Source organism: Manacus candei, unplaced genomic scaffold, assembly GCF_025592945.1.
Source record: "Manacus candei isolate 608988 ecotype Guabito, Panama unplaced genomic scaffold, ASM2559294v1 h1tg000002l, whole genome shotgun sequence".
Classification (NCBI taxonomy): Eukaryota; Metazoa; Chordata; class Aves; order Passeriformes; family Pipridae; genus Manacus; species Manacus candei.
In genome coordinates this window covers 14,853,730-14,873,990 of record NW_026138050.1, presented here as the reverse complement: position 1 = coordinate 14,873,990, position 20,261 = coordinate 14,853,730, and the positions used below count along the sequence as shown (strand labels likewise).

Sequence of the window (20,261 nt, the reverse complement as noted above, 5' to 3'; positions counted from 1 at the left end):
GCTGGGCCCTTCCCCCTTTGCTCAGGAGCTGCCACAGAAAGGGACTTGGGGGTCCTGGTCAATGGCAAGTTGAATATGAGCCAACAGTGCCCTGGCAGTCAGGAGGGCCAGCTGTGTTCTCCCGGGACAGCAGGCACCAGGCTGGGGGAGGGAGGGGATTGTCCCGCTCTGCTCTGCCCTGGGGCAGCCTCACCTCAACACTGGGGCAGTTTGGGGCACCACAGTATAGGAAAGATATGAGGCCATTGGAGAGTGTCCAAAGGAGGGCAAGGAAGATGGGGAAGGGCCCTGATTTGAAGCCGTGTGAGGACACTGAGGGCACTTGGGGTGTTCAGCTGGAGGAGACTGAGGGGAGACCTCAGTGCAGTTCCAACTGCCTGGGCAGGGGCAGAGGAGGGGCAGGGACTGAGCTCTGCTCTGGGGGGACCAGGGACAGCACCCAGGGAATGGCCTGGAGTTGTGTCAGGGCAGGCTCAGGTTGGATCTCAGGAAAAGGTTCTTCTCCCAGAGGGTGGTTGGCACTGACCAGGCTCCCCAGGGCAGTGGGCACAGCCCCAAGGCTGCCAGAGCTCCAGGAGGGTTTGGACAACGCTCTGAGGGACAGGGTGGGATTGTTGGGATGGTCCTGTGCAGGGGTAGGAGTTGGACTCAATGATCCTTGTGGGTCCCTTCCAACTCAGCATATTTTATGAGATTCTGCATTTCAGCTGAGACATTTCCCTTGGTCCTTGTCAAGCTACACTGCAGCTCTACCTCTGCCTGGCACCTCACTGACCTGAACTGACCCTTCACTGACTGGTTTCATCCCTACAGACACCCTGTGGCATCCCTGCACTGGCTGACCATGTGTCCTGTCCCTGGACCCACTCCTGTCCCTGGGTTGGCTTTCTGGCATTGATCTTGGACCCACCTCATTCCCACAGACTTCCCAACTGGCCACCCTCAAATGGAGCTGCTCTGCTCCTCGTCTGGGGACTGTGGGACAGCACTCCTTGCTGGGGAGGTCCCTGCCCTGCTCTCACCTGCAGTTCCTGCTTTGTCTTCCCTAAAGGCAGGACAGGGTAAGACTGGATATTAGGAAGAAATTAATCCCTGTGAGGGTGGGGAGGCCCTGGCACAGGTTGCCCAGAGAAGCTGTGGCTGCCCCTGGATCCCTGGAAGTGTCCAAGGCCAGGTTGGACAGGGCTTGGAGCAACCTGGGCGAGTGGAAGGTGTCCCTGCCCATGGAAGGGGGTGGAACAAGGTGAGCTTTAAGGTCCCTTCCATCCCAAACTATTCTGGGATTCTACAATTCCTAGAGTAACCCGCTTGTGCTGCTCCCAGACATAAATCTCAGTTACGAGCCTGGCAAAAGTAAAAGCTATTATCTGGATCCCACCTAATGGGAATGTAATATGGAAAACAACATCAGTACAAAGTTACTCCATCATAATAAGCAAGATGAATGAAGTGACAGATCAAACCCATTTCATTTTACATCCCTATTTAACTGGTTTATGTACTGTGCAGCTTTCCTTCTCCCTCCCTCATCAATAACACTCTGCTCAAACACTGAAACAAACCCTGGGCCTGTTACTCTAAACTATTAATTCATCCTGACCTTACAACAAGGATCACATCACCACTCTGCTGGCTTTCACAGGGCTCTAGATGCTCACATCAGTTCTGAATCAGATCCAAAGATCCAAATGTGGGAACTGAAATAGGTCCAAAGATTCAAATGTGGTCAAGGGGCCCAGTTTCAGAAGAGATCAACTCATGCCAGTCTTAAATTTCACTGAAAGTTTGCCTGGTGAAGGGGAGCAGAAAAAACCTAAACCATTAAAAAATACAGGTTCTTCCACGTGTTATTTTTAAAACAAAGAGGTGGGACAGATGGCAAAAGTATTGACACCTAAAGACACAGATGTGACAGGCAGAATTCTTAGAATGAACCCAATGATTTCCCAGGAAAGTTGGTACCTGCATAACCTGAAAATACACTGGATCTCAGCCCCCTCCTCAGTAGCTGAAGTGGTCCTGGAAGTTAGTTCTCAGTCTCCCAAGATACCTGCACTGTTTGGAAAGTGTTATCCCCAACCCTGACTCTCAAAGTGAAGCTGAGGACAGAGTCTGACTGAACTAGGTTAAGAAAAAAACCAAAGCACATTAAATCTGAGTTTCACTGCTTTTATATTTTAGACAAGAACTCTAATGTAACCCTAATGCAGCTTTTAAAATTTCCTTTGCCAGTCTTTTTCAGCATCTCAGCTACAGTAATTGCAGAGTTTCTAAACTTTCTCTCTGATTATTATTCAATTCAATAATTTATGTACATTATAAATGGTCAGAGGAATTCTGGAAACTATGACAAGTGTTCCAGATCTGAACATCTATCACTGCCAAAACAAAGGACTTACAAAACAAATTTGAAAGTGTGCTACTCTGTCAAATACTGGGGCTTGTTCTTTGAATATACATGTTTATATATAGATATTAGATATTTTCACTGAGACATAGCTGCCAAATTATAGCTTCTTTAGTTTTAAATGTCAAAACATTCAAGTTTTTCTATGTTCAGAAAAAAAGAAAGAAAAGAAAACCCTGTTCTAATAAAAAAAAAAAGCTGCTATCAAGGGGGATTTCAAGTTATCTTATAAAGGACTGTTACATTTGATATATGATGTTGACACATTTTTCATTCTTAATTTTACTAATGAATATTCCTAAAGAAGAACTAAGAGCAAAGTTGCCCACAGAACAGAGTTATTCCAGGTTGTGCTGGCTTGTTTTGCCCAGCAGTGCCTCGGGAGGTCAGGCAGGCTTCCCCCAGGCAGGCTGGCAGTTAGTTTAGAATCATGGAGTGGTTCGGGTTGGAAGGGACCTTAGAAGTCTTGTCCCACCCCCTGCCATGGGCAGGGACACCTTCCACTAGCCCAGGTTGCTCCAAGCCCCATCCAACCTGGCCTTGGACACTTCCAGGGATGGGGCAGCCACAGCTTCTCTGGGCAACCTGTGCCAGGGCCTCCCCACCCTCACAGGGGGGAATTTCTTCTCAGTATCCCATCTAACCCTGCCCTCTGGCAGTTTAAAACCACTGCATCTTGTCCTGTCACTCTCTGCCTGTATAGAAGTCCCTCTCTCTCCCTTTAGGTGCTGAGAGCAGTTTCCATGGGCAGCAGAAGGCTGTAAACCCTGGGTAGCAATGCCCACATCCTACTGCCATGACTGGCTGGCAGGAGCATCACCAAATCTATCAGGGGCATATTCACACTGACATTCAGCTACAGCAGAGACACACCCTGAGCTGCACTCCAGAGAAACCCCATTACCAAGCTGTTATCTTCATTTTATTGGCTTCAGCACAGCAAATATGGGAAATGACCACGATACAGAATAATTCCGCATTGCTTGGTGCATTGTCAGGAATGAGATAGCAAGGCTCAAGTAGATTCCTGATGAGCAAGTAAGTGTCTGCATCTTAATGAGGGCTAACTGGAACTGGGTGGTACCTGACAGCAGCAAGAGGCTGAAGGATCTTACACCCCCAAAACAGAGCTCTGGGCAGTGCCCTGACCTTGTCAAAGCAGGCCGGTGGAGGGAAAGTCAGCTGGCAGTTTGTTAGTCCTTTACTCCTCATCAGTGATTAATCCAGTGCTAAATAAAATGAGCTTTCAAATCTCCAGAAACACAGTAATCAAGTTAGAAAACAAACCTGAATGGTCCAGCCCCCAGTTTAGAGTTGTAAGGTCTTTCAATTTTTGTACTGACAGAAGAGCTTTGTTATCACTATCAGCCCAAATAAATCAATACAGATAAATTCTGGAGTTTCTCATCTCCTCTGACCTTCTCAGCTGGCCCTGTGCTCAGTGAACTCAGTGAAAGGATGAAGCAGGACTGCATATCACAGCATCATGGAATGACTTGGGTTGGAAGGGACCTTAAAGACCATCTCATTCCAAGAAGACATAAGCAAACATTCTCAGGAGGAAAACCAGCCCTGTCCTCCAAGCCTTATTTTAGGCTTTGGGAAAAATCAGGATAATTTCATACTCCCTTAATCAGGAGCAAAATCTATTACTAAATTCACAGTCCTCAAAACCTACCCACTAAATTGACCTATAAAGCTTCTGGGGGCAGACAACCAGACAGGACTCAGCATAAGCTTTGCTTTAGGAGTATGACAGTAAAAATGTTTCACTTCTTTAGAAGAAGTTATGAAAAATCATGTGGGAGAGCCTGGTTCCCACGAAGTAGATGACACTGAGCACACTGATTTCAGCAAGCTGGGCTCCTGCCATACTGTGACAGGTTAAAACTCATGGGCAGCTGCATGGGGAGCACTCCCTGCACAGGAAAGTGGAAAAAATACAGTTAGTGTGAGAGAAGAGCTGTGGAACTGCTCATCTCATCAGGTAATGGTGCTCCATAACAAACAGATTTTAAATAATGCAACGAAAATGACTTTTTGCTCTAGGATCACACTTGCCCGTAGCCAGGAAGCCACTGTGAAAGGCACAGGCAGCCACTGACCATGTGGAACAGAACAGGAGTGTTCTCTGCCATGGGCTGCTTCCCAGACACTGACTGCTGAGGCTGCAGTCCCTCCAGCTGCTCCTGGAATCTGAGTCTCCTCTGTCTCTCTTTCATCTGCTCTTCTTTTTGGGATAGCTCTCTTTCACTTTCTTGTGTCCTGAAAAATATAGAGATTCTGCTTTGCTTTAGCTTTTCACTTGGGAGAAAAAGCCACTTGTTCATCTGTTTGCATTTCTTTTTTTTTTCTTGTATTTATACCACACACTTGAGAGTCAAACACGACATGAAAGGCTAAAATAGATTTAGAAAGATTTTTAGGTGGTTGTGGGGGGCCACAAGAACTTGTCATTGGATGAAATCATCTCTCTGAGAAAAACACCCAACCTCAAAGCAAAGCAGCAGAGCTCAAATCTCTGATAAGTGGTGATGATCTATTTGGAGATTAAAATTCCTTTAAGCAGAGATGTGTTTGTGACATTTCACTCCCCATCTCCACACCAAAATTCTCAGTCTAACCCCCTTCCTTTCCTATCTGCTATAGGATAGGACAGTGACAAGTTTCCCTGACCCAAGACCTTCCATCTTTCTACATTTTGATTTGCAGGAAGATTTCCTCTGCCATGGAGTTCAATTTCTTCTGAATTCTTCCAGCCCCAGGTGCCCCAAAAATAATGAGAATAGCAAGAAAGAAAACTGAAATCAGTTAAAATCATTTTGAGCTACTACTTGGGCAATAACTAACCCAGATCCTTGCCTAGCTGTGGGTTCCCATCTCTGTGGCAGGTTAACAGGTAGCCAAAATGGAGTTTTATACTCCTGATGGAAGCAATGAGCTTTAATGTCAGGAATTCCATAGAGGAAAAAACCCTGGAACCAACCATCTGCCATTTAAAGCAAGTACACAGGAGCTGAGGTGTTTAAGTGGCAGGGCCAGCAACTGTTTAACTCTGAAACAGTCCCAGTCCCCAGAGCAGGCACATCCTAATTCTTTCCAGGGCTCATATGTCAAAGTCATTTCAGTCTGAAAATAGCAGGCAGAATATAACCTTTGAAAAGGCAGTATAATGGAGCTCTCCCAAACAGCTGGGCAGGTGCACAAGGCAACCACCTGATTTCACTTTAAAATTAGACCTTCTGCAGAATACACAACATTAAACTAAGCCCAAGGAGGCAGAGGCCCAAATAACTCTGCTATTTCCTCAACTGATATCACTCTTATTTCTACTTTTTAAAGCTTTTCAAGGTATTCCTTTGGTATTCCTCATGGGTGTACTTTGTCCCTCCAAGGTCTTGCATTTTCCTTGATGACAAAGTGCCAGAATTCCTTTGTTTGGAAGAAAATGTTACAAGGGGAGGCTGGTACATCTTCCAGTTTGTAAAAGGTGTTTGATATTGAGAAACAGAAATAAACCATTTCCCATTCCTTCCAGGAACACAAAAAAACAAGCTTAAATTGGAGAGAGGATAATTTAAGGAAAACTTTTACAACTGTAAAGATAATTAAGTAGGAAAATGTACTACCTGGGAGTCAAGGAATCCTCAACATTGAGGCTTTCAAGACCAAGTTATATGAAGATCTGCCAGGAAAGGATTAGATTTTACCTCACTCTGTATTGGTAAAGGGAGATTGACCCTTCCAGACCTATTTTCTAGGATGCTGTGCTTATGAAACCCCAGTGCTCTTGTTCATAAAGGAAACCAATATTGTTATCCTCCTCTTCTACGGAATAAAAACTAAAGAAAAAGGCTAAATTTACAATGTCAGAAGTGCCATAGCACAACTAATCCCAGGCCACTTCACTGATCCACTCAGGTTTCCTCTAAACCTTGCAGCAGGAGCTGCCAGGACTGTTGTTGTTCAGGTAACAAAACCAGACACCCTTTTGCTCCAGCTCACAGACCAGGTAAGTAATGTTCTTTAATCTTGGACAATTACACAAAAATCAAAACCAGTGATGACTTTTCCTGTGGGATACCTTGGCAATTCCGTTGTAATTAGAGGACACTCTGGAGCATTTCCTGAATTCTGAACCTTCTCAGCTTCCATTTTGTTTCCTTTTTCTATGTCAGCTTCATTGTCCCCACAGCTTGACAAAGGGGGACTTTTCTTCTCTGGTTCCAATCTCATTAGTTTCCTGGGAACCACCTTATTTGTCTCTTGCCTCACTTTACAAGATTGGGTTTGATTTATGTTAGAGGAACCTCTGTCTTCCAGACTTTCTGGATCCAGTTTCTCAGTTGGAGTAGATGCTTTACAAAGAAGCTCCAAGGTCTCTTTACGGGCTGCTCGGAGTTGTTGCAGTAACAGGCTTTTCCCTGAGCAATTCCTCCTATAAAAGGAAATAAAAAACTCATTCAATGCAAGACAAAGCATTATATGAATAAATTCAATCTCTGAGGAACTTCTCATATGAGTAACAGCTATGAAACAAGGGCTGGGCATCTACAGGAATGATAAGTGTTGGTAATAGCAGCAACAGCACTCAGGTGACACAAAACACCACAGAGGCAGAACACAGAATTTATCTTAATGACAATTTATTTACCTCTTCTGTATTTCAGGCACAACACACACCTACTACAAGAGCCCTCAACAAATATATCATTGGAAAAGGAAATCAGAGCCTACAGATTTTTGTCCCCTTTGGATACAGGGGTTGGGATTCAAATACATACAGAAGAAAAGTTTTTTCTAGTAATTGTAAGAATTTTTGAGTGTTTGGCTTAACCAATGTCTTCTCCAAGTTAACAAGACTGCTAAACTGTCAGCAATTACATTACTGTGATATATTCTGTTGTGGAAAGTCTGGTCATGACCTAGCGGGCAGATATGGTGATTTTGCAGTTCTGTTCCCAAGTCACCTGCTAAAATCAATTTGTACCTCATCTGGTGATTATGAGCAAATAAAACACCTTATTTTAGTTGTACCTGAAGAGTACACAGCCTGAGGAGCCATTGGTTTGGGTTGGACAGTAATGCTGTAGGTTGGTGGTGTGTATGAGCACTTAGCATCATAGGTATATTGTACTACAGAATATATAGAATATGTTTAATAATTCCATCCAGAGAAGAGTGAAAATGGCATTGACCCCTTGTGAAGGAAATCAGAATCTTGCCCTGCTGAGACCAAGAGGATTTCTTTATTTACAAACAGAACTGAGCAATATTTGCCAGGCATTTCAGTTGGGTATGTTCTTTAGCAACATTAAAGCAAATCAAAATCCAATCAGCCGAGCTCTGCTCTCCATCACTCGATTTACACTGATGCAACTGCTGAATCTGAGTCAGTGTCAGGGAGAGTTCCCCAAGCATCACCTCATCCCTGCCTTTTGGAGTTTGGATTAGATGTCCTAAATGATATTGTTGAGGCTCTGCTCTTTGTCAAATCATTTCTTCTTTCAGACCATCAGAAAAAAAGTATAATTGGCTGGCATAACAATACATGTGTCCTGCTGGTCCTCTGCACTGCTGTGATGTGAACTTACACACAGCAGACTTTGAAATGAATCCACAGCATAAATGCAGGAGGATCCTTAAGGTTTGACATCTCTGCTTCACATTAAACAAATGTCTCATAACTTATGGGTATGAATCAAGCCCTGAGTTTAGTAACAGGAAAAGGCTGACATCTGTGCCTATTGAGGAATTTACAGTTTAGGATTCCATCCATCACACTCTTTCCCCTTCCCCCTCCAATTAAGGAGAACTGGGAGCATCCCTGCCCACACAGTGTATTCAACATCCTCTTTTAATTTCTATCTATTCTAGCTTGGTTTATTTTTTCTAAAAAATAAAGGTTTGTCTGAGTCAACTCCCTACAACACTTTCAAAGACTGACTGTGAGTCATTTAAAGGACAGTTCTTGTGTCACTCAAACAGGTCTGGAGAAAGAGTCACATTTCCCAGCCCCCCAGGGCTACTGCAGTTGAGTTTTGAGTTGTTCCCCTGCAGCTGTACAGGTGCAAGGGCTGCACTGCCTCAAGGATCAACAACTGTTTTCTACCTTTGGTACCTTTACCATGCAACAGAAAAAGTGATCTCCTGGGGCCAGACAAACACTTTCATTATTGGGCTTTTTTGCTGTAAAGACCAGAAATGGAGAGATTTCAGTACACAAGCTTTCACTTGAATCACTGTTAGGGCAATGATTTTAGTTCCAGAAAGAATCAACATCCTATCACTTGAACTGGGGTCATGGTAAAGAATCTTACATTCTGCTTTCTGCTTCATCCTTAATTGTCACAGTCTCTTCTTCTTCTTCGGTGGAGCTGTCACTTGAACTTGTGAAACAAATCAGACCACATGAGTTAACTCTGTTCCAAATGGGTGTTGGCTCTTCATCAATTATACTGAATATATATATGAAATATATATATAATACAAATTTAGAAAATTAGAAAAAGGGAGAGACTTTCAGAGAAGAACTCCAGGTGTTATAGATAGTTCTTCACACTATTACTCTAGCAAAAAAAATTAAAATATTCAAGCAACCAGATCAAAATGTGTTACCTGTTTATTATCTATTAGCTGTTTATTAACTACAAGGTTTCTTTTGATGACAGTGTGGAAGAAAAGACCAGTTTTAAAGTTACATTTCACAACCATGCAATGCAGAGAGGAGGTTTCAGTTTCCCACTTTTTTTTACTTGTTTCTCACTACCAATAAAGTGGTATAAATCCAGACTATACCTTTGTTCTTCCTCAGGGAATGTCACCGAGTTCTGTGGTTCATCATCTCTTAAGTCTAAGTACACAGTTGCAGGCTCTGGCAGGCTCTGTAATCTAATGTTCCTTCTCAGAGAACTTAGACAGGATGATGGCAAGGCAACATCCCTGCATATAGAAAACACCATTTCAGCATGTCCTCTGCCTTATCCAGACAAGAAGTCCTGCAGAGTGTGGATTAGGATCAAAACTTGGTTGAGAAAAGAGCTTTGTGCTTGGCTACCATACAGATTCCAACTCTACTTCTGTCTACTATCCACCACCTTTCAAAGCTTAATTCAAAGATTCAGCTTCCCCCAGGCATACAGATCACAGGCAGGATGATGAGGGATATTTAGTTCTCAAAATCTGACAACATCAAACAGTTCTGTAGAACAAAGGCAGGCAGTTATGGTACCAATTAGCTGTGTCAATGTGAAAGAAAAGGTCTCCCTTTTCCTCTCTGCCACTTTTGGCAGTTCTGTTTTATCCTTCAGAGCACACAAAGTGCAAATCATCTTCATGGCTCTCTCTGCTCTGGCAATGAGGATACTTCCCACCTTCCACTCCACAGGCTTTTTCACTATTGTTTCCTCTGTGCCTACACCATTGATGTTGTTTGCTCTGAACAGCCTGAAAATCCACTTCTTTCACACAGAACCCTCCATGCTGCCCTGACATCTCCACTGATACCCACAAAAAACCATCCTGTATATTTTACCTAAATTGAAGTACCAATAAAAAGAAATTGGTAGCTTGGATGACAAAAAAAGTGAAGATGATAATTAGCTCAGCCTCGTTTTCCTGCCTTTCCCGTTTGACTCAAGTAAGGCCCAGACAAAGGTGGTGGCTGATGGATAATGCTGAGGTGTTTATCATCAAATGTATAGCAATGACTGAGTCTTAATTTTCCCCATTAACATCCCTGTAGCATATTGCAACCATGGAATCAGCTTTCTGCAGTGGCCACAGGGAACAGCACCTCCAGAAGACAGGGAGTTCCCAGTATCCCTACTGGCAGCCAGGATTACCCAGGGTATGTGACAGAAAAGGACCTACTTATTGTCCTGCTCTTCTTGAAAGGAGAAGGGCTTGGCTGGCAGCCACCTGGAGAGAGGAGACACTGTCCTGGACTGCCTGGCACACAGCTCTTCCAGCTCTTTCAGGAGCTCACAGTTCCTCCTGAAGGTCTCTACAGAAGAGCAACAAAAGGAATCACCAGTTGTGGTCTTCTGCCACAGGATCACCCAACACACCCAGTCCTCATTTCCACATTGTCCCTTTTCCTACAGCCTGTCAGAAGGGGAAGGATAAAGATATTATTGGCATCTGGCTCTGACTCCCTTCAAACCTTCATCCAGCTTGTCTGATCCACTCCTAGGCCATGGCAGGCCACGAAGCACTGACCTCAGACTAAGAAAACCAGATGAAATCTTGAGGGAAGCTAATTAAACATGTTTTACAGGGATTAAAAACCCCCACTATGATTTCAACATTCAAAATCATGCTGCAGGGAATGACTTAAACACAGGAACCTGAGTCTTATTTATTTTTATACACTTTCAGCAAAGCTGGTGTTAATTTAGTAATATTACCACAATCTGCTGAGAAGAAAGCAACTTCTGCATGAGTGTTATCTCTCTGCTGCTCCAGCTCCTCAAGATTCTTGTCTAGATCCCATTTCTCAATATTCTGAAAGAAGACAATAGAAATGTGATGGAAAGTTCACTCCCAAAAGACCATCCCTGACTTCACTGCCAGCTTGCTTTCAGCAGCTCCACAAGGAACTGCTGGAAGGAATGGAATGATTTATTATATCCCTTTGGACAGTGCATCTCTCCAGCTGCTTCATCTCCTTCTGCTGAGGTTTTTTCACTGACAATCACGAACCCTTTTGAAATAGGCTACAAAAAATCCCTGGAGACAGTGAAAGAGATTAAAAAATGGCCTGATCCGAGACAAAGTACATGTATTCTGATCCTGAATAATGCTGAGAACTTCTCACTGCCACTCATAAGAGAAGAAATTCTGGCTTTTCCCTTCTTTGAGATGAGGCTCTGAGCCTTTTCCTCCCTCTCCAATTCCTGACCAGGGTAAATTCCCATTCCCCTAGGTACAGTCAGCAATCTTGGGTACAGATGCAATCTCCCAGCTGCTTATTCCACAGTGAATATAGGATTCATTGCTAGGAATCCCACACACCTGGCTGAGGGCACACTCACACTGCTAACTCAGGTATGAGAACCAGGCTGCCATGACAAATCCACATGCATTTAAAACACTGATTGCTTCTCCCCTGAACAACAGCTGAAATGGAAAGTTTAATTAAAAATACTCACATCCATCTGAAATATCATCACCAGAACTTAGAAGTACTCATCAGTTTTATTAAAAGGAAGGGGGGTGTCAGTTGTGACAATGTCACAACTACAGCAAACATGCATTTCTCATAACCACTCCCAGGTTTTAGAAAGCAGAAGCAGATTCCAAACCCAGCAGTTTCACCCTGTAAAACCTCTGTCAGCTGCCCCTCTTGTTTCAGAGAAGACTCTCCGTCCTTCCTGAGCAATAAATCTTCACACACACCTGAACCCTGACTAGTTCTGTTCTAACATTACACACTGCAGCTGATGAAAGATAAAAGCCTGATGAGAGTCACAAGTTGAAGTCTCTCACCAACACAAAGCTGACACTGGTTCAACAATGCCATTATTTATTGGTCTGGAACAGCAAGAAAGGACTGACAACTGAGAACTACATCACAGGTTCTGTTTTATCAAAAAGCCCGAAGAGAAAGACAATATATACATTTATTTTATTATGATGCAGTTAGAACTAAGCTTCTCTTCCAATAATAGTGCTGAAGTACAAACCATTATAATAACAAAGATCAAAATATCATCTAACCTGCTTTATTAAAGCTTTAGACTCCTTAGTCTTACTAGGAACAGCACTGTTGGAAGGTACTGGACAGGGTCCAGAAGAAAAGAATTTAAGATTTGCACAATTCCATTTCTAACACGGAAAGGAATTTAAGGGAAAAAAATCAAATTAACTGATATGAATCAGGAAGCAACTGTATATGAGTTTTAACAACTTGACATAAATGAAATACTTTGCTGAGCTGGCAGGTAACAACCACCTTCCAAATTAAAGTGAGAACACACTGAGCCTGGTCTCAGTACCCAACCAAAACCATCAGCTAATTGAAGTCACTGATATCAAACAGGTTCTGAAAGGCAAATGATGCCTCCTGAATTAATATAGCAACTGATGTACATGAGGTGAAATGGGAATTAAACCCAGAACCACCTGAAAAAGATCCCCTCCAATGAGGCAACACAATTTAACACACAGGCAAGCAGCTGCATTCTTTGCCTGCACTGGAACAGCTCTAACATTAAAATGTATATTTGTGAATGTAGATGAAAGGGAAAGGAAATATCTGTACTCTGACCTATGGAAGGCTCTGAACAGAAATATCAGGTCATGCTCTGTGCTGATTAAGTCCTAATGAACTCAAAAATCAATAAAGGAAGACCTATAACTACAGTACTGAAGAGAACCATCTCTCCACGCTGGGCCACATCCCAGCTAACACATAAGCTGGTCATCCCACAGAACTAAGGAAGAGATTTAGGATTTCAGGAACAATCCTAACCATCTTCTCTTCTCACCTCCAGCACTACAGGAAAGATCAGACACTGGAAGGCCAGAAAGGTCCCTGTTTTAGTGCCAAGTCTGCCTGGAACCAGAAGAGTCTCCTGCGCTTCCAGAGCCAGACGCTGTGGTTGGCTCTCCTGAGGTTCCAGGAGCCACCAAGATGGACTTGTAATGACAGCTCTGAGACAGCTTTTGGTAGCTTATAGAACACATACCCTCTGTATGTGCAGAAGTTGGCACTTCAGTTCCTCGCTTTAGTAGGACTCTGTAAGCAATACACTGTGCCCCCAGCCCCCAAAGTTTGTTCTTGGGGCCACTCACCTGCAGTGACAAATGGGTCACTTCTCCAAGATGCTCATCTGAGGAGGTCTCTCCCTTTGCAATTCTTTCTAGACTGTTGTTGATGCCACAGGAGGGAGGTTTGACATCCTGCTCTGGGTGGCCTGGGGATGGCTCCAGAATGGTTTTGGAGAGTATCTTTGTCTTTATCAGCTTTTTTCTCTCTTTTTTACTGTACAGCCCTTCCACAGACAATGCTGTATCCTTGGCCTGTCTCCTGCCCAGTTCTTTCTCTTCAAGGTGATCTGTGGAATCTGCAAGAGACTCTTCAAGAACAGCTCCCTTTTGGTTTGGCATTTCTTCAGTCTGCCTGGCAAGATTGCAAGTCTCATCTTTAATCATTTGTACATCTTCTTTTGCAATGATTTGGGTACCATCTGTTTCTTCCTGAAAGCCAAAACTTTCCAGGTCTCCGTTCCAGATTTCCCATGGTTGTCTTTCTGTTTCCTGGATTTGCTACAGGTAGAAAAAGCACACATGTGCAGAAAGTGATATCTCCCTGAGCTTTAGAAGCAGATAATAAACCAAAACAAAGTGATTAGAAGACAACAAGTCCAACTCAGACACCATATGGAAACAACCCACACCACATCCACCACGGAAAACAGTAAGACTGTTTACTTTCCAGAAACTTTAATTTCAGGAAGTGCTAAACATCCTTGAAATTTCTTTTCCTTACACGTGCTCATTGTAGGACATCTCTCACACCAAGATAAACAATGGGGAGTTAGTCTTCCCATGATGGAACAGTAGGGTCAGCTGGCTCCTCTTCCAGCTTCTCATGATGGCTTATCTTCCAGGAATGGGATGCCCCACCCCTGGAAGTGTTCAAGGCCAGGTTGGATGGAGCTTGGAGCAACCTGGGATAGTGAAAGGTGTCCCTGCCCATGGCAGGGGGGGTTGGAACAAGATGAGCTTTAAGGTCCTTCCCAACCCAAACCATTCTGGGATTCTATGAACTCATCACTACAGGAGCAAAGTAAAAATTTTCTCCCAGAAAAGCTGTTCAAGGAGTAAACTTCATACTTGTCCCCCTTTCTGCACTGTCCTAAATAATTCTTCGTTTTCTAGACACATAAAATGGTAGCTGAAACAATTTAAAACCCTGAAAAATTCAGGCATCAATCTGCAGGGTTAGTGTGCACTGCTAGTGCACAGGAAAAACAAACAGTAAAAGGACAATAAAAACTGCCAGGAGACAGGACAAAAAAGTTCTAAAATTTCAAGAACAGAGAAAACTTTAGAGTCACTGTATAAAGGGAATGAAAGATCCAGTTTCTAGTGGGAGAAAGTACTGGAGACTAAGCTTTTCCATCACACAGTTCAGTCAAATAGGTCCAACACCAGGAGGTGCCCACACTGGAGACAGCCAGAAGAGAGGGGTGACACCAGTACAGCCCCCACACAACAGTCACAACCTGCACGTTGGAGTCTTCCAGGGAAAACATCATCAGTTCTTCTGAAAGGTCAGGAATTAAGTTGGGCGGCTCCCGCTGGAAGATGAAAAGTTCCTCATCACTCTCACAGTCAGACTGAAAACAAGAACAAAAAAAGAGAAATTAAACAGGTGACTGTAATACTTGCCTGAATATCTGGTTTGCAGTGACAGCTCCCATGCTGTCACCCCTCGAAGTGCAGGGCCAAGAAGTTTCTTTGCAGTCCCAACAGACAGTCCAGTAGCCCAACAGTCACCAGCCCAGGCTGTCTCACAGCCACCCAATGTTTGAGCAAGCTACAACTGTAAAAACCATGTAAAACACTGAATTTCTACGAAGGTTGATGACAAACATCCTGCTGAGCAGAGCAATGAAAAGGGTGGGAAGTTCTCTAACTCCTGAGAGATTCTGTGCCTACCTCACTCACCATCAGTGGCAAGGGCAGAGCTGCTCACTATTGACAAGGGCCTGGAGTGACAGAACAAGGGGGAATGGCTTCCCACGGCCACAAGCAAGGGCTGGATGGGATATAGGGAAGAAATTCTTCCCTGTGAGGTGCTGAGGCCCTGGCACAGGTTGCCCAGAGAAGCTGTGGCTGCCCCTGGATCCCTGGAAGTGTCCAAGGCCAGGTTGGACAGGGCTTGGAGCAACCTAGTTTCCAACCCCCATGGCAGGGGTTTGGAAAGAGATGAGCTTTAAGGTCCCTTCCAACACAAATCATTCTGGGATTCTGTGATTCTAAGGGAAGGGGAGCTCATGACTGGAAAGGCAAGGCCCCACCAGGCCAAGCCCAGTTTCACAATACCCAAGAGGAACAAGCAGGACAGACCAGGGGTAGCAACGAGGCTGAGCAAAAAAATCTACATGATAAGGCAATATTGTGGTGATGAGGCAGGTCAGAGGTAAAGCCTGAAAGTTAATTCACAGATGTAAGTCCAGCTCAACCAGAAACCAGCACTTCTCCAACACAGCTCAGACAGAGAATGAAGGCCCCGAGCTGAGCTTAAGTAGAGCTGCTGGGCACCAGTTGAGGATGGGCAGGGCCATGAAAGCTTTTTATTGCAACCAGGACCCTGACATCCACTCTTCAGAATGCAAACAGCATCTGTGGTTGGTAGGTCAGCATTTAAACAGCTTTGAAAATCCCTTTTCTAAACATAAGATATATATTGGAGATGAATACTTATGCATGGACACCAAGGGAAGATTAAGCACCTCCTCAGCAGTCAGGACACAGCTTTCCTGCTTGTCCCTCTGTTTTGCAAGTGTGCATTTTTGGCAATTCACTGCAGAGCATTCTTTCTGGTATCATTAACTCTCCTTAACATGAAGAAAACTCCAGCAGAACACCTTTCCTCTTAATAAATTGCATATCAGGGTAATGAAGGTACTTCAGGGCATAAAACACATTTGTCAGTGCCATTTTCAGAGGCAGGAGCAGAGCACATTCAGGTCACAGATCTCGGATGCATAAATGGATCTTCAGGCACGTGGGAATCGCTCAGACAAAGGTGCAGCACTGGAACTGCAGGTTCAGCAGCACAGGGATTATACAACCAGATCTTTGGAATGCAAATTTAGTGCCAAATAGATTGCCTCGGCTCCTTCAGCAGGAATTTTTAAATAGAAACAGAGAAATTGGAGACTGTTTGTAAGCAAAAAGAAAGGTTCAGTGGGATTTAGAGTGACACAATGGTATTTGGCCCCAAAGTGTGAAGCTTTTCCTCCTTCTTAACCTTATTGTACACTTACACAACAAGAAAGCCTACAAATAATTCCAGTGCTGGGCCTTAATCTAGACCATACAGGCACATATTAAAATGCAATGGTTGTTTTAAATAGGTAGAGGGGAACTGAGATACTGTGAGGCAAAATGGTTTGCCCACCATGGTAGTGACAGATCCAGGTGCAGAAATCAAGTCATAGTATCTCTATCAGCACTCAATCCACTAGATCACAGTGCTTCAGATCATTGATAATGATAAGTGATAAACAGCCCTTGGAGGCATTTCCTTCACTGCCCACAGGACTCCCCTTGTACCATTAGTGGCCACAATAAGATGGAATAAAATATATCCTTTGTGTGTTCAAAGTTGTTTTTTCAAGTTTATACATGTTTGAAAATTAACAAAATATTTTTATTTGGGCAAAAGGCCACCAATAATAGTCTTGAAACACATTATCCCCTCAGGAAAGTCAGTGCCAGAGCATCTTGGACTAGAGTGGAAGGCACTTTTTTATTTGCACCAGACTGATGCTGCATATGAACAGAGATCTTGAGCAGCCAAGAGCAAGCTGACCCAGCCCCAGCAAGTGAAAAATGTATCACACTGAAGAATTCTGCACAATATCTCTCAGTCTCATTCTTTGCACGTAAAACTGAAGCACAGAAAGGCAACAGGGCTTGTGGAGAATTACAGGCAGTAAAAAAAAAGCAGAATGCAGGATTGAAATATCTGCCAAATGCTTTTTTCCAGTGGATCACCAAGTCTTTAGGACTATCACTTTCCTGTGATCCTCATAGATACAAAAAACATACCAACAGGCCTGCTGTCTGCAAGTACATTGTTGGAATGAATAGCATAATACTGCCAAGCATAAAACATTATCATTTCACTGTAAATCAGCAGGATGCTGCTTTCATACCAAATTTTTGACTGAACAAACTAAGAAGAAATCTGGGTTCATTCTGTAAGATGCCCTCTACTCTCCTCTTCCCTGGAAATACTTCTTGTCTGGAGAATCACAGAATTGTTTGGGTTGGAAGGGACCTCAAAGCTCACCTCATTCCACCCCCTGCCATGGGCAGGGACACCTTCCACTAGCCCAGGTTGCTCCAAGCCCCCTCCAACCTGGCCTTGGACACTTCCAGGGATGGGGCAGCCACAGCTTCTCTGAGCAACCTGTGCCAGGGCCTCACTACTCTCACAGCCAAGAATCTCTTCCCAATATCCCATCTAACCCTTCCCTCTGGCAGTGGGAAGCCATTCCCTCTTGTCCTGTCCCTCCAGGCCCTTGTCCAAAGTCCCTCTCCAGCTGTCTTGGAGCCTCTTTAGGCACTGGAAGGGGCTCTAAGGTCTCCCCAGAGCCTCTTCTTCTCCAGGCTGAACAATCTCAACTCTCTCAGCCTTTCCTCACAGCAGAGCTTCTCCATCCCTCTGATCATCTTGGTGACCTCCTCTAGACTCTCTCTCACAGGTCCATGTCCTTCCTCTGCTGGGAACCCTGGAGCTGGAGGCAGCACTGCAGGTGGGGTCTCACCTGAGCAGAGGGGTAGGTTCCAAAGAATACAGGGAGAGGAGATGGCAGTGACTGACAACTGAGGATAATCCAAAAGGCTGTGGATTAATGCACAGTGTTACACAGCCAGGACAGGCAGCCCATTCAGAACACCACCCCAGCCACTCTGAAACACCTGCCTAAGGTCACCTGCTCTTCCTTTGAGAGATTTTTCTGAGGTAGTGTGAGGAAAGGCAGGTTTCAGTGCTTACTGTGGAGGACTCGGAGTCCAGAGATGGGAGCTGGTCTTTCACTGCAGCGAGTATGGATCCCCACTGGAATGGTCTCTCACTCTGCACAGGAGCTGCAGGGGGCTCAGCTGGATGTGCTGCATCCTCACTCTGCCCTTCTGAGGCCATTGGAACAGCTTCCCTTCAAACAAACGAAAGATGAGCTTAAGGATACGTCACCAAAGAACGAGGGGTAACATCAGCACAAAACAAGAGCACAGCATGTGCAGTAAGGGCAGTGGAATTCTCAGCACTCCCAGGGAATGATACAATCTGCATTTTTGGAGCTGTTCCTTCCCACCTGAGTTCAGAGCTTCATGAGCTTTCTGCCCTGCTTACCACACACACCCCAGAGGCAGCTGAGCCTCTCATTTAGAGAGTACTCTCTGGGGTTCTTAGGCAGACTGCTGTAACTGTGTTCTCTTAAAGCATGTTCCCATGTTCTGCCTGCATGGAGAGGGAAGGAACACACCAAAGACAGGCTGACATCTCTGCTCTCAGCTGGATTTCACTTGTCTTCCCTATTTCCCTAATGTTCCTCTCCTCACTGCTCAAATGACAGATAAAATGATCATAGAGTCACAGAATTCCAGCATGGTTTGGGTTGGAAGGGACCTTAAAACTCACCTCATTCCACCCCCTGCCATGGGCAGGGATGCCTTCCACCAGACCAGGTTGCTCCAAGTCTTGTCCAACCTGGCCTTGAACACTGGTTTGTGTTTGCTATTGTTTTCACTGGATTTTTAAACAAAGAATAGTTGAGAGTCAGCATGTTCTTGGATTTTGACCTCTCAAAGTGTTTCTAAAGTGGATTCTTTCCTTAATGTACATGAGGAGTTGAGACAACACAGAAGGGGATGTAGCTGTACTAAGAAATCAGATCGTTAATCCTCACTGAAAACCTTTACATTTTATGCTACAATTGCATGGTTTTCTGGACAATTAAACATGAGAGTAAATGATTTCTTTTTGGGAAAGAAAGGTTCAGAGGTTCCATAGAATCACAGAAGACCCAGAATCAGAAGAAACTCACAAGGATCATCAAAGGTTGTGTGTTGTTGAGGACTGAAATAACTGTTCAAGTGATGTCACCATTATTTGCATTGATGTAGGCAATAAAGATCCTCAAAACATGAGGTTAAACTCAGCTTATGCCCTGGGATGTTTATAACTTGCAATTGCCTCTGTAAATACCTTATAGTCCATATCCACACAGTGGTTTTGTTGGGACAGCCCTTGAATTTGATTTAAGTAAAGAGGAGGAAAACTTCCATGGCTGGAGCACAGTGCTCTGACAGTGAGCAGAGGATGTTAAGGAAAATAGGAGTCCCATGAGGATAAAATAAACTGCCTGGTGTGGTACTCTGTGATTATTTGGGAGGTCAGTATCCCAAAGTTATGGATGTTATGCTGGATCTGACTTATCAGTCAGCAAACGGCTCATCTTCAGTGGGAGCAAGCAGTGTTTAAAACAAAGACTTGTCAGCAATAAGCACAACAGGCACTTTCTGGAGAGCTTGGGCATGGAGGTTATTAGGTCTTAGGTCGGACTTGATGATCTTCGAGGTCTTTTCCAGCCTTAACGACTCTATGATTCTAATTGAGACATAAGATCCTTTCCGTGTCACTAGAACTGACTTTTGCTGTCACATCCACCTCGACAGCGTCGCTGGGAGGGAGCAGCTGAGAAGACAGGCAATGGTGGGAGACAGAGCTTGGTTTTCGGGCTGCATTCAGGGGCACGGGGCCGGGGATGAGCCACCGCAGCCCGGTCACAGCCCAGGGACGGGCCCGGGTGAGGGACCCCAGGGGACCCCCCTCAGAGCCCCCGCAATGGCGGCCGCGCGGCGCACGCGCACCGTCCCCATGGCAACGCGGCTCCCGCCCCCGCGGCCCCGCTCCCTTCCCCTCACTCACAGCACCCACCGCCCCGCTCAGCCCCGGCCCGGGGCCGGGCCGCGGACACAGCGAACTGCCGGCAGTCGGGACGAGCGGCACGGCCGAGCGGCAGCGCCAAGAGACCGCGGGACCGCGACAACTCCTCACTACAACCGCCAGCCCCAACCCCCTCGGCCGCCCTTCGCCCCGCCCCTC

At 44.8% G+C, this 20,261-nt stretch overlaps 1 protein-coding gene across 8 annotated transcripts in view; it reads right to left on the bottom strand.

Annotated features, from left to right (window-relative positions):
* DNAAF8 (dynein axonemal assembly factor 8) overlaps nucleotides 1-20,261 on the bottom strand; it is a 93,417-nt gene that overhangs the window by 72,292 nt on the left and 864 nt on the right. For 2 of the 8 annotated variants that reach the window (XM_051779902.1, XM_051779967.1), the window contains exons 1-10: nucleotides 20,085-20,237; nucleotides 18,150-18,309; nucleotides 14,638-14,754; nucleotides 13,205-13,678; nucleotides 10,816-10,912; nucleotides 10,280-10,412; nucleotides 9,206-9,349; nucleotides 8,728-8,796; nucleotides 6,492-6,845; nucleotides 4,513-4,690 (exon numbers count right to left, since the gene is read on the bottom strand). In XM_051779902.1, the coding sequence (XP_051635862.1) occupies nucleotides 4,513-4,690; nucleotides 6,492-6,845; nucleotides 8,728-8,796; nucleotides 9,206-9,349; nucleotides 10,280-10,412; nucleotides 10,816-10,912; nucleotides 13,205-13,678; nucleotides 14,638-14,754; nucleotides 18,150-18,296 (1,713 nt within the window). In that variant the 5' untranslated portion in view covers nucleotides 18,297-18,309; nucleotides 20,085-20,237. Of the gene's footprint in view, nucleotides 1-4,512; nucleotides 4,691-6,491; nucleotides 6,846-8,727; nucleotides 8,797-9,205; nucleotides 9,350-10,279; nucleotides 10,413-10,815; nucleotides 10,913-13,204; nucleotides 13,679-14,637; nucleotides 14,755-18,149; nucleotides 18,310-19,200; nucleotides 19,339-19,361; nucleotides 20,054-20,084; nucleotides 20,238-20,261 lie in introns of those variants that run through there. The other 6 variants (XM_051779950.1, XM_051779941.1, XM_051779960.1 and 3 more) reach the window with 6 other exon arrangements.